Here is a 13,985-nt window from a genome sequence, read left to right as displayed (position 1 = left end):
TGCAGCCTTCCGTGGTAGCTTAGTGGCTGACGTATCGCGCTGCTAAGCTCCAGGGTGAAACTTCAATTCCCGGCCACAATGGCCGCATTTCGAGGCCAGCGAAATGCCAGAGGACCCGTGTACTTAGATTTAGGTGTACGTTATTTAACACCAGGTGGTATAAATTAATCTGGCGTCCCCCACTACGGTGTGCCTCATAACCATTTCGTCGTTTTGGCACGTAAGGTTAAAATTTTTAAGGCAATTTGCATCTATCTATCTATCTATCTATCTATCTATCTATCTATCTATCTATCTCTATCTATCTATATCTATCTATCTATCTATCTATCTATCTATCTATCTGTCTGTCTGTCTGTCTGTCTGTCTGTCTGTCTGTCTTCTGTCTGTCCTGTCTGTCTGTCTGTCTGTCTGTCTGTCTGTCTGTCTGTCTGTCTGTCTGTCTGTCTGTCTATCTATCTATCTATCTATCTATCTATCTATCTATCTATCTATCTATCTATCTATCTATCTATCTATCGAGAGGAGGAGAGATAGCGAGAGACAGACATTTGCGGCTACGCCAAACGCAAGCAATAATCGTTCAGGAAGCAGGGGCGAGCTTTAGTAGCATTACTCGTCACACTGTATCGAGGTATCGAATTCAGTTCATTTGGCTCAAAATAAATGCTCGAAGAACTTGCCTTAATCTCAACGAATAATACCATATGAGCCACTGGTGGAACAATGATTCGTTTATTGGCTGCACTCAATGTGTAGTTGTCGTTGATTGTCGTCACAGCTGTAGTCATATGCTCAAAACACGAAAGCCAGGAGGCTTCTTCTCCCGAGTCGGCAGACCATGCAACGAATGAATAGCGTTACACACCATGTCCAACTTTGTAGGCATGGGCTGTTGTGCCTGCCCTGCCATCACAATAATAAAAAAGGGATAATCGATGTCCTGATACACGCATGATTGGTGGGTTCGGAGTTATTTTTTTCTACCTCCGGCATAGATGCTACAGACGATTTTACGAAACTATGACAGTCGGATGTGCGTGCTTTGTCTCATCAGCGCCTACACAGCGCTGCGAGCTTCTGTTGGCACGCGCTCGGCAGCTGTACTGCAGAATACGATCTCGAGCGACGAGGAAATAAAACAGCTCCAGTGGGTTGGGTCGCTTCCGCGAGAAAAGCGTCAATTCTGACCTAAAAACACGGGCCGGAGACATTTACGACACTGAAAGAAAGAAAGAAAGAAAGAAAGAAAGAAAGAAAGAAAGAAAGAAAGAAAGAAAGAAAGAAAGAAAGAAAGAAAGAAAGAAAGAAAGAAAGAAAGAAAGAAAGAAAGAAAGAAAGAAAGAAAACTACCGCCGAAGGGCTGACGAGTATCCCATTCCATTATTTGTTTCTTTCCTATTTCCTTCCCGAGAGTATAGATAAAATTCGACGCACCTTCAGCTGCAGTGTGTACCCATGCTTACAAACGCCACCTGGTAAGAAGCTGCTACAGACCTTGGGAAAGGATTTGTTGCGTAAGGAAGATCATAAACTTCCGTGCAGCGACGGGGAACACGCAACCTATGTATCGTCCTGTTGTGTTGAAGCCATCAAAGATACCGATCGCACAGTTAACAAATGTCTGCAGGCGAGAAGCCGCGCTGGCGGAAGGGAAAGCAGCCGCAAGCCTTATTACCTCACAAGTCATTGCCGCGACGCGCCGCCGCGGAAATGCTCTCTTCGCAGCGGGGGAGCCGAAAACGTGCGCAGGCCACGCACACACGCGACGCCCCTCTCTTGCCCAAGGGTTCATAGACGCCTCATTTCTCCCAGACACCGTCTGAGAGTACCAGACAGCGCGTTCAAGGCGAAGCGTGCTGCGGTCAGCCGCGACCGCTATGGGCCATTCAAAAGTACTTAGTGCGCGCAAAGCGGACCACAACGTTATAGCGCAGGCGTGATGGGCGTACTACGCCACTGTCGTTTAACGAGACCTTCCAGGTTATTCATACAAGGCTCTTTTTAGTGTTGACTTGACATTGTTAATTTCTCTTTAATAATTGTTCGTTGCACCGTAATTTTAACTGCATTTTTCTTCTTTGTGCAAAAGAAGTTGAAGCGGAACCACTAGTGCATCCGTAACGTTTAAGAGAATATCCAGCCACCGAGAGAACAGAATAAAATGCAGCTTTAAAAAAGCGGCTTCTACATGTCTGTCCGCGCACCATGCATGCAAAGGAACTGTTCTTATTTGCATAATCGTTAGGCAAAATATATACCGCTTTTGAAATGTGGTAGTCTACGTAAAATCATTCATAAGTAAAGCTGTTATACAATTAGCCCACTAATCGCTATACTCTATGTATAAACTGAGTAACTTAAGTCTGCTACGACCAGTATGCCGTAACTGGTACTATTCGCGCAAGGTGTAGATCTTGAAGTTCAAGGGTTCAAGCTTTCTTTGCCTGCTTTCTTTTCTCACCGACCAGGACGCATCAAATTGACTTATATAAAAACGAACTAACCGTCGAAAGAAGGCCAGTGAGTTCGCCTGTATTCCTAGTAAAATGTCAATAAAGCCAGGCATGGAACCTATAAATATAACATCGACTCACAGGAATCTCTAAAGCGAATATATCTCACAATAGAAGGACGCATGGTATTCAATTTATTTATTGAGTTTTCTCAATTTTCTATAGCTATGCTATTTTTATTTGGCCCATGCATTGGGGATATGTTACAGAGAATAGGGGGCCATATTCTTTGCAATACTCAGAATGGGTTTGTGCCGCTGTAGCGCCAGCTGTGAGAATCCTAAAAGTAATTGCGCGTGGTGTCACGCTTTCCTTGTCAGTAAACACGCTCGTCACATACGCCTCTGCTCACCTTTCTTCCTTCAACAAATATCACACATTGCTCACGCGCTCCTCGTGGCACCGATGCGTTAGGCTTCTCAAAATGTACATCCGCGAGATTTGCCTTCTGGATTAGGCATGGTTTACATGTGAAATATTTAATGCACAAACCTAGACACTGTCCGAGAATGTACATTGCACAGGATAAAAATAGAACACAAACACAATTGTTCAGGTGTGTACAATTAAATTAAACGCTTCATTAAAGCTTCGGTTCACATTAAAATCTACTGTGTGCAAACGCCAATGTTGCAACTCTTTTAAACCTTGCTTGAAATTTCGTTAAAGAAAATAGATCTAAACCTTTATGCATCGGGAGAGTATGCACGTGCGAACCTGCATACAACTTCAGAAAACGCGTCATTGCAGTTGCCGAGTGTGTTTTGTACTGACCAATGTTGTTTCGTAATATTGATAAAGTAAGTCTTTCTGATTTCGTGTCAGTATCGGAAATCTTTCTGATTTCGTCTCAGTATCGGTGTATTTATACCACGTGTTGGTTGATTAAAATTGAAAATTAGTCGACGCACCGATTTACGCAACGTATTTCGTCCGAATGCGGTATTGAGAAATGTAAACGTAATAGTAACGAACATTTGCGTGAGTCGCGTGGTGGCGGAGCTAAAAAACTCGGCAAAAAGTGCCGAAATATGTCACCTCTGTGCATAAATGTTGCAGGCTCTCAGGACCCATGAATACGGAGAACTGCGAAAAATACATCGGAAAGGTAATAAATCATCAAGAAACAAAGGACGGAATACTAAAGGTCAGGTAGCAATTTACAATTACGGACTAGTATTTTGTGAGTGAGGCTTCAAGGTATTTTGTTTGTATAAGTCGGTGCAAGTGGCCCACAAAAGGGAAAAATATTGAGAAATGTAAGTCGCTGTGCTTTTCAGTGACATCTATAAGAAGTGTTAGCGACATGTCTTCTTCGACTATACTATTGATCGCTTAAAAGGACACTAAAGAGAAACAATGAATCCGTTTAGATCGATAAATTGTGCCCTGAGAACTCTAATGTCGTTATTTTTGCCATCATATGTTTATTAATAGAGGAGAAAATCAAGTTCGAAGTTTCATTTTTAAATATCGCGCCAAAATCTCCCCGCGTGACGTCACGGATTTCAAAGTGTACATATCGTATTTTAGCGCCTTTGGCTCAACAAAAATTACCCCAAACTTGGTATGTTAAGTCTATGGCCCCCTCAGAGGACAATGTACTTCATTTTTACCGATTAGGAACTACGTAGTCCCCAGTAGGCGCCGTCAAAACATGTGACGTCACGGCAAATGGTGCGGAAACTTCTAGGTGGCATCGCCACCCACATTTTGTTTTTGCGCGTTTTTCGCTTACTAAGCGTCTTCTCGCAGCAAGCGTGGTGTTTTTGGTATCGTGAAAGAGTACTTTACTAATATGAGAAAAATCGTTTTGCTCTTTAGTGCCCCTTTAAGGTCCTCACCTTCCTATGAAACTGTGACATATGGAAAGGAAAGGTAACAGACTTCGCGCGCTTCTTTGCCTGCTGGCTATTATTTGGTTGTAATTTAACAAAAATCGAGCTCCTTGGTTCGTTTTGCTCTGTTTTTCTCGTTCATTATGTAACACGCGAGCTCCCACATTACATATCTGGCAACATCACACTCTCGTGAGAGCAGAAAGTTACACCTTGTAACAAGAATATACACATACTAATGACGGAAAAATCGCTGACCTCGTTGTACAGATTGTGTGCGTCTCCTCAATATTTTCCACACAAAAATTAGCAATATATTACGCTAACTTCTGATTCGCCGCAGCGGCGTAAAAGAAACTTATCGCAGTAATCACACCAGTTATCGCGAATTAGTAATATGCCAATAGGAACTGAGCATATTTGTCGGCTACAAGAAAGAAGAATAAAAAAAAAGATGACGATTGACACAAGTTAAGCCTATATCTAAAAGCCACAAAAGCCGTAATAGGTACCACATGAATAGCTATTAGTCTAGAGAGGGAGATGAAGGCAAGGAGGTTAACCAGGTATTATCAGCCGGTTTGCTACCCTGCACTTGGGTGGGGAAGTAGGGCTTAGAAAGAGGACGCAGCAATAGCTGCATAATTATGTTGGCAGAACTACTCTTGTAAAGCCGTTATTCATGCCGCTGCGTTCCTATAAAAAACGCCACCTACTCCACGGATCACTCTCAACATATTTGCCCCATAATTATTGAATTTATGTCTTCATACTGATTTGAGTAAGTTTGGCTAGTAAAAAAGGGTGTTTCCGCGGGAGGTTCGCTCTATGCCGAAAATTGCCAGAAATAAGGGTGTTTAACGAGATTGCAATATTAAGCTGTAAAATATTTATAGGTGTTTGTCATACTTTTTAAATGGTATGTGTCGTACCCATTCGTTGCGATTCGTGCATTTATAAACACATTTATTTAAAATACGAAATACTTAAGTACGGAAGAGGCAAGAGGCCGCGTAGTGTAAAAGCGCTTCGACCGGCCGCGTTAGGAACGCAAACACCTCTTTTGGTCCCTGACAAAGCCGCTGCCGCCACGCACTAAAGCACTGTACTCGCTCTTTGACGCCTTCTGGTTACGAGCACGTCAAAAAAAAAATTTTTTTTCCTTGCGGTTACTACAACACTTCGACGAAGTGAAAGACTTCACTGCGCAACTGCCACTTGCCTGAGGCGCTCCTTCTCGCAAGTATAGTGTGAAGACGCCAGCATTTCGGCACCGCAACGTGTAGGCCGGAAGATACAGCCCAGCAGGAATCATACATGCGCAATTTGACAAGAAAATTGCGCTGTATCAAGACGGATGTCTTGTGCGTCGCTTCCGCAAATGGACCCGTGGAAATGCGCGCATTTCTTCCTCTAGGTGTTGGCTCGGGCAAGAATTCTTCCTTCCGCACCCTTCACGCATACATGATGCCTATATATGCACATATATATAGTACCCCACCAGTAAAAACTGCGTGGTTTTGTTATTACAGTCAATTTATAGAGCTGGGAGAAATATGGTGCAAATAGGGCAAACTGCACTAGCGCACGTGATGCGTTGCTGACTGCATTCTTTTTTCTTCCGTATAATTGCCCTTTGAAGCAACAAGTGAAGAGAGAACGGGGAAAATTCCGAAACAACGGTTCTCTGCCCCATTTTGTTCGAGCAGCCACAAGATTCCAATTGGCGCGAACGCCGTGCCATGTAAATATATCCCTGCTATCAAGCTAGACGGACTTGTTAAAGTTTTTTAGACTCATTTGTTAATGTATATGACCTTCAGCTCAGGCACTTTTGTTACACTGCACCATTTTGCTTTAAGCGCACCACAGCCGTTCCATAAAACGTTGAGAAGCGAAGGAGCCACTTCCCAAAGCAAAGCAAAAATGAAAGGGATACACTTCGTCAGTTAATTACTTCCATACGATTATCAGAGATTGAAATTACATTCTTGGAATGAATTCATGGCGGTGTTGCCATGTGGTAGCAATGGCTAAGTCGCAGATGCAAACACTTAGTAGGAGATGCAAGTCAATCTAGGCCATCATCTAGTGTACGTGTCAAAATATCAGCGAATGAAGAAGCCAGTAAGCATGCCAGCAAGCCGTTAGTTGTACCCATAAGCTTCTACTATAAGAGCCAGGCTGCACTGTGAGTAGTCTCTCCCTCTCTCTCTCATCGTCTACACTTTGAGACAGCATGCACAAAGCTGTCAGGCGTGTTATTTGCACTTCGCTATTAGTATCCTGCAATTATGTAGCAGATAATGTCTGATGCAATTATTTTTTTTTGCGTCCACACTAGTAAATCATATTAAAAACATGCCCATCGATTCCTTAAATACATCACCTTCCTTTGATCTTGGCACCCAAATACACATGCCTTCCCAAGGGGCCACACAGCGTTTATATGCTTACGAAATCGGTGACATTAACTAACACAGTGACACTGCGGCGGACGACAAGTCAAAATTTCATTGGGGCAATGGTCGTTTTGCAACCGCTTTGGCTTTGAAAGGCACTGTAATGAGGGCCTTGAGATTAATTTTGGAGTCCCTGAAATTTTTACCAGGCACAAAAAACTACATGAAGGAGCGTTCCTCTTTTTTTTAGCTCTTCTTTTTCATTTCACCGTCTGCTCCAAAACTCGAACTCCAGAACTCGCGTTTGTTCACGAATATTGAGGTATGTGCTTCCTAAGAGCTATCGCACTGTAAAATAACAAAATAATAAAGCATGACTGCCTTTTTCTCGCCCCAAAACGGGGTTAAAAATAAAATGTTTATCCGCCACTTTACAAAAAAAGAAAAAAAAATGCACGCCTCATTTTCAGTTGTCATGTATCGTGCCTGGCGGAGCGAAGGAAAGTGTAGGTGCAGGACTATGGTACTATGGAACTATAGTATACGCGCCATATTTTCACATCTCACGCAAGCTTCAGCTATTTTGCAGTAGAGACCATTGGCACGGCCGCTGGATGCAAACGCACGCGTGCGCTTTTCCATCCAGCGGCCACGCCATTGGTCGCAGACGCTCTTTGTTGCGCGACCAGCTCTTTGGAGATATACAAGCGGGTTGGCTGGCATATCTTCCGGAGTCAATGCAACGTGGCCTAATTTATGCCGAGCTCGATATATCTACTGCTCTATAGGTGAAGGAGTAAAATTATAACCTTTGTCGTTTGTTGTTGGGCCGGCTTAAAAATGACTGTTCAATTTCTGTTCATGGCGCCATGCGTAAACAAATCAGTCTGACTGCAAGTAAAATTATGTACACCTTCCTCTTTCTGGAAAACGTCACCGCAATGAAAACAAAAACACTACAAAATTTGTCTAAACGTACCAGCCTTTAAAATATGCCGCGAGGGGCTCATTCGGCGCTGTTTGATTTTTCTGCATGTACAAAAACTTCCCTTCTAATTCACTTCAATACTTCAATTTCACACTTCCCCCGCTCTCCTCTCCTCGACTGGTACAGTTCTGACACCACACGTACGCCACGTGCTACATCATACAGAAGGACTAGTTAGCTCCTTTGATGTAATGTGGGTACTGATTAACATATTTCATCACTTTATAATTCTGCCTACATTTTCTACCACACTCGTAGTTTTAATAATACAACTCTTTCAGTGTTACCACATGAAAAATAAAGCTTGTATATCGCTTTAGCCATTAGACGGATTGATATACCGATGTACTTGTACGGGCTGCCACATTTCGTACGGAACATTATTGGCGCTTTTCAAAATGAACAGTTCCGAGGAGCAGCGCGACGGCCATTTCGGGTGTATAACGAATCAGCATCTCTGAATCGTTCGATAAAGTAGTACAAGGACTGCTGTCTCGTAATTAGGCGTCCTTGCAGCTGGACGAATTGTACGGAATGAATGACGCACGAAAGGTATAATGCAGCTACCAAGTTGCGACCATCAAGGTCTTCGGACCTTGTTGTCACAATACCGCAAACACCACCTCCAAACATGAAAGCCAGACTTGTCCTGCACACGACCGGCGTGCTGCGTTACATCCGCGCAGTCTAACCGAAAAGCGTTGTTCGGTCTACAGGTGCGCAATCTTCGTGCCGCCTAATGAGCTCTGTGGCCAACATTGCGATAAACGCATTAACCGAGAATGGTTTCACCTCGTAGCACAGCAGTGAAAGCGCACGTTTGCCTTCACAGTAATGGTATATATCGCAAAGAAATAACAGGGGCTCCGACGGCGACGCGCAACTCCCTTTCCTCGAAGCGTAGCGCCGCGGACGCCGAAGACGAATTGGGGAACGCCAGGAAACCGTCACTGGAGGCGGCCATCCAAGCGGCGGCGAGGATCGGCCCTTCTCTCCGGCGAAGGAGCGGCCCCCGCTCTGCAGCAGGTAGCGTACGTGCCACTGCGCCTGCTGATATAACTAGCAAAAGCGCAATGCACACACACGCAGGCACGAACTCTCCTAGAGAGGAGGATGAAGAGGAGGGCGACAGCATAAACCGCGAGTTATTTTCCGCAGCTTCCGAGACGGCTTTCTCTTTCGCGGCTCTTTTTGCTAATTCGCCGGACCGCGCTTCCTTCCTCCGCGGTCTAAATCAGAACGGTGCGATGGCGGCGAAGCAAAACACAAACATCGTGCGCGGCAGCTCCTCTCTGAAGACAGGTCCTGAGAGAAGGCTCTGGACTCACTGAGGTCGTCCTGTTCCGTCTCTTCTGATGATGCTGCCGCTTTGTGTTTTGCTACTGGCGCTCCCTTTCAAAGGGAATGGCGCACGATGTCCTGCGCCCCTCCTCCCTCCCGCGCCTGTCCTGACGAACCACGTTTGTGGGACCGTATATAAGGACCTAACGGTTCGATCGGCAGGCATAACGCAGCTTGCTCTCATCGCAAGACAACCACGAGCAGCATGAAGTCCACGGTGAGTCCGGGCCTCGCCGTCGCTCGGGACAGCACGAGGACCGTCGAGGCTAAGAGTCGAGGAGTCGGCAGCGCAAAGCTTGGCACCTTAGGTGTGGGAAAGACGCCTAAGGCGCCAACGTGGCCTGGAACGTGCCTCGGGGGGACACGCGTCGAAGAGTATCAAGGTGTAACGTCGGGCAAAACAAGCTTTGGAGATTAACAAACTCGGATACAACGTCTATGATAAGTTTATATGGGTAGTGCAATTTTATGACGTCGCGATATCGGTCTACTAAGCAATATTTTTACCAATGTGCAATAGGTACAGCTCTGTTACGAAGGCGTAGAAATGTTAAAGAGGCTCAGCCACAATCTTTATCGGGTTTATTGCAACTGATAGATGATTTCATTGTTGCCTTAATGAGAGTTTCTTAAGAAGGCCGCTGTTCTAACACGGTATTATGTACAGTTTCAGGCGGGCAAATTGTTTATTTGCATGTTTAATTCACTGAAGATCAATGTTATCCAAATGCGGAGTGAAATGCTAGCAGGATCAAAATATTGTTTAAGTGTCACTGCCATATTACCTTGGTGAATTGAGGTCATCTGTTTTCACAAGGGTTGTCCTGTAAGACAGTGATGAGAAATGAGGATGAGAGAGTAGTTCACGCATGAGAGTATATAAGTACATTAATAATATCAGGTGTACAGAAATGTAGCCAGAATTCGCATGTCACGAAGGAAGAACAAGAGTATAGATTTCGCAATAAGGAGCACATGGTACACGATAAGCCGCACATATCTGACCACGTGTGTTGCTTATTGTTACAAGCTCCTTTCAGCCTGTGTTGATTACCAATGCGCGAAATGTACCAATATACAACATATTACTGAAGGCTCTACAGAACTGATGTGGTGCATAGGATAATCATAACTGGTTGAGTCTGCAGAACGGCTCAGCCATTTCCCTCAGCTTTCGGCCCTCAGTTCTTGCACCAGTTCTGCTCCTCTTATGTCTGTAATAACGAACATAAATACGAGAAATGATATTATAATGATAAGAACAACGCCTGAACTTTTTTTCTTTTCGATGCAGGCTCTCTTCTGCGGTCTCTTGCTAGTCAACGCCGTTAAAGCCGGCTTCCTGGGCGGAGGTGGAGGCGGTGGTCTTGGAGGTGGCGGATACGGCGGTGGTGGATACGGCGGCGGTGGCTACGGCGGTGGAGGCCTTGGTGGTGGATTCGGAGGTGGCCACCACGGAGGTGGTGGCTACGGAGGTGGCGGCTACGGAGGCGGCGGCTATGGAGGCGGCGGCTACGGAGGTGGTGGCTACGGCGGCGGAGGCCTTGGCGGCGGAGTCGGCCACACGTCCACGTATCTTGTGCGCACCGTGAGCAGAACGCACGGTGGAGGCGGCTACGGCGGAGGCCTCGGCGGCGGATACGGTGGCGGCCTCGGAGGCTACGGAGGCGGCGGCTACGGGGGCGGTGGCTACGGCGGCGGAGGCTACAGCGGCGGAGGCTACAGCGGCGGGGGCTACAGCGGCGGCGGATATGGCGGGTACAGTGGCGGCGGACTTGGTGGATACGGAGGCGGTGGCTACAGTGGCGGATCTGGTGGTGCTGCCAAGGTGATCATCATCAAGGGAGGAGGAGGAGGCGGTGGTCTCGGCGGTGGATATGGTGGATACGGCGGACTGGGAGGTATCGGAGGAGCCAGCTATGGCGGTGGTGGATACGGCGGTGGCGGATACGGCGGCGGTGGTTACGGTGGCGGCGGTCACCATGGCGGCTGGAACTAAGCGGTAAGACAGCCTTTATGAGCTTGCTCACACTGATATGGGTGCTTGTTCAACAACAGTGTCAATAACAGGACGCAGCTCTTTCATGGACTCAAACACATGAAAGTGCAATCTGGTACCTCTCTATAACTTGAAAGTGCTCTTGCCTCATTTTCCCAGAAACGCTTACGAAGCTAATATGTTATGGCGGATAAAGTGGAGGCAATGCTTGAAGAAGTCACCCATGTAGTGTCTGTGAGTGCAATAATATTTTTGATAGTAAAACATTAGGCAATGTTGCTAAGAAGTACAGAAATTTGGTGCGATTGGAAACGCTTCTTTGAGTTAAGTTCGTTCCATACTTGCGTTGAAGTTTAGACATCAGATTTTAAACGACTTTTCGAACTTGAAGCAACACGCACTAGGCATCGAGACAGCCATGTTCATTGGCTCTCGCTGCACTTTTACAAATAACCACGTTAAGTTTTCTGTCTTCGCGTTTATTCACGCACAGAATACAGCGTAACGAGCACCATCACACCGAACACACAGACCTATCATTCAGAAATATGATTTCGGTTAAAAAGGCCGCACTGGTATGCACAGTAAACAAAGACCCAGCACCGCCTTCCCCCCTTCCATTGTTTGCAATTAATTATTATATCCCGCTATAAAACAATGATCAACATTTTCCATCAGATGATTACATCGTCAAACAATAACTTATGTTTACTGCTCGCTGGAAAGATCGAAATAGTCAGGAATGAGATCGCAAGTTTTGATAATTAGATTGCCCTTGTGTACCTAATGAATAGTTCATGCTTCGGTATTTGCGAAATGATGTTTGAAACAAAGAAAACTACTTCGAATAATTATTCGAGGTCACTTAAGGAGCCGATCTTCGTCTCACATATTCATTTGTCCTCTCTTCTTTTCTTTTCTTTTCTTTTTCACATTCTAGAATTCAAGTGCAGTTGATTACTTGACAGCCATTCCGGCCATAACGTTCGCCACGTGGTAGTGGTAACAGAGGCCACCCAATGAAGATGGAGCAGACCAGACCTCGCCGAAGCTTCCAACGTGGATTGGTCATCGTGTTGTTGTTTTCGTTGTTGTTCGTTATTGTTGATTCATCATGTCAACAGACTGAGTTCCACCACATGAAACCTGCAGCTTGCCTTGCGTGAAAAATATAGCAGGAGGTGATTCGGGCTTACTTGTCAAACGCGAAGATTTTTTTAGCCTACTCCGCTTATTTCTTTCATGGCTTGTACAGAGAAGTGTGGATTTATTATGAGTTGAATAAAATATTTAAAAATGACTTTTGCTTTAGTGTACTTCATCACCATACATCTTAAACGATTTGTAGCGCCGGAAACACCGACACAAAATAAGACACGAGACGACATATGAGCGCTAACTACCAACAAAGGTTTATTGAACACCACACGAGTATACGCTGTGCTCATCACTGTCGCACATGCGCACACTACTTTCTAATAATGCACAACTCTTTATCTGAAAGGTGTACAGATGGGGGGCTGCCACAGGCTGCACCTAATGAAGATATATTTTCTGCCTCTATGATCTCGCGAGTGAGCATGTCACCACTTCTGCTGACCACAGTACGACGTGTAAAAAGAAGTCCACAGCCACAAGAACTGCAGTGCATTGCCAACCAATCATCAAGTGCCGTTTTCTTTACATTTTGAGCATATGTTCTTTCAACCGTTCATTTAGACATCACCCCGCCTGCCCTATATATATCTTTACCACATGACAGAGGAATACTGTAGGCTATATTAGTAGTGCAGGCAACAAATGAACCTTTGTGCTGCTTTTTGCAGCCTCATTGCACACGAGCGCTCCTCTGATTGCAGAGTTTAATGAGCTTCTGTGGTGTTGAAAACACAATTTTCACTTTCGAGCGACCTGCAATCTTTTTCATATTGTGGGACAACTTATGAATATATGGAATGACAGCCACTTTTTGACATACATCGGTTGATGCGCCCTGTGAAAGGTTATTCTGCATGCGAATTCATCGGAGCAAGGATTCCGCAACTGAACACCGTACGTGCAACGGGCAGCAAGCCTGTAATACACGCTCAGACTGGAAGCGAAGGCTTGAATGCATTTCGTGAGGACAATATTTCTTTACGGCATTCACAAAACATATATTGACATTTCCCCTTTTGACCAATTTAACCAATTTAGAATGTGCCGGCTAAATCGGCTTATTATACTTCGCGCTTCATAGCATCAGCAGGTTTTGTCAGGTCTAAAAACAATCTCTGTGTCAATTCATGGGATTTAAAACAGTATTTAAAACACTTGAGAACATCAGAAGCATATTCCAGTACTGTATCTGTACCCTCCTCTTGGAAAACAATGTAGTCATCAATGTACCGAAAGACTTTTAACACACTCTTTCCGTGCAAACGATCCAGCACTGCTCTGTCTAATCTGGCCAAAAACAAATCGCTCACAATTTGCGCTATGCAAGATCCAATATATACGCCTTTCTTCATAAGGCATGGCTTCCCCTTCCACTGGATGTACGTTTATCTTGGATAAAAGGTTAAAAGTTCTAAAAAATTACTTGACCGAAATACCGGAAGAGTTCTGGAACCCTACACATCTATTACAGTCTATGCACTCATCTGCGGTGACCAGCAGTTCGTCATAAGGTAAGGAATAAAACAAGTCCTTCGCGACGACAACCATTGTGCAACAGAAGAGGAGTAGCCGGTGCCACGCATTGGCACCGACTTCTCCTTATATACGTTTAATTTAAAAGAAAAGGCCTTTACGTCAATCGAAAAGGCAGAAAGTTGTTTGTCACGGTTAGCGTCTAAAAATTTTAACATTCCGTCCGAGTTTTTGAGAAAAAACGGGTCATCAATTTCTAAGAGCTTAAGT

General features: G+C 45.0%; 1 protein-coding gene across 2 annotated transcripts; it reads left to right on the top strand.

The window, feature by feature from the left end:
• The first annotated feature begins 9,057 nt into the window (after positions 1-9,057).
• LOC119376280 (acanthoscurrin-2-like) lies at positions 9,058-12,381 on the top strand. 2 transcript variants are annotated; one of them, XM_049411388.1, is made up of 4 exons: positions 9,058-9,302; positions 10,380-10,560; positions 10,591-11,087; positions 12,025-12,381. In XM_049411388.1, exons 1-3 carry the CDS (start codon positions 9,291-9,293, stop codon positions 11,082-11,084), a joined length of 687 nt encoding a protein of 228 aa, XP_049267345.1. In that variant the 5' UTR covers positions 9,058-9,290; the 3' UTR covers positions 11,085-11,087; positions 12,025-12,381. The 2 variants fall into 2 exon arrangements, with proteins under 2 accessions (XP_049267345.1, XP_037502109.1); XM_037646181.2 differs by having other exon boundaries at positions 9,061-9,302; positions 10,380-11,087.
• Positions 12,382-13,985: the final 1,604 nt, after the last annotated feature.

The sequence above is a fragment of the Rhipicephalus sanguineus genome, unplaced genomic scaffold (assembly GCF_013339695.2).
Source record: "Rhipicephalus sanguineus isolate Rsan-2018 unplaced genomic scaffold, BIME_Rsan_1.4 Seq1142, whole genome shotgun sequence".
In the NCBI taxonomy this organism is placed as follows: Eukaryota; Metazoa; Arthropoda; class Arachnida; order Ixodida; family Ixodidae; genus Rhipicephalus; species Rhipicephalus sanguineus.
Note: the sequence above shows the minus strand (reverse complement) of the source record. Positions and strands in the feature narration are given on the sequence as shown.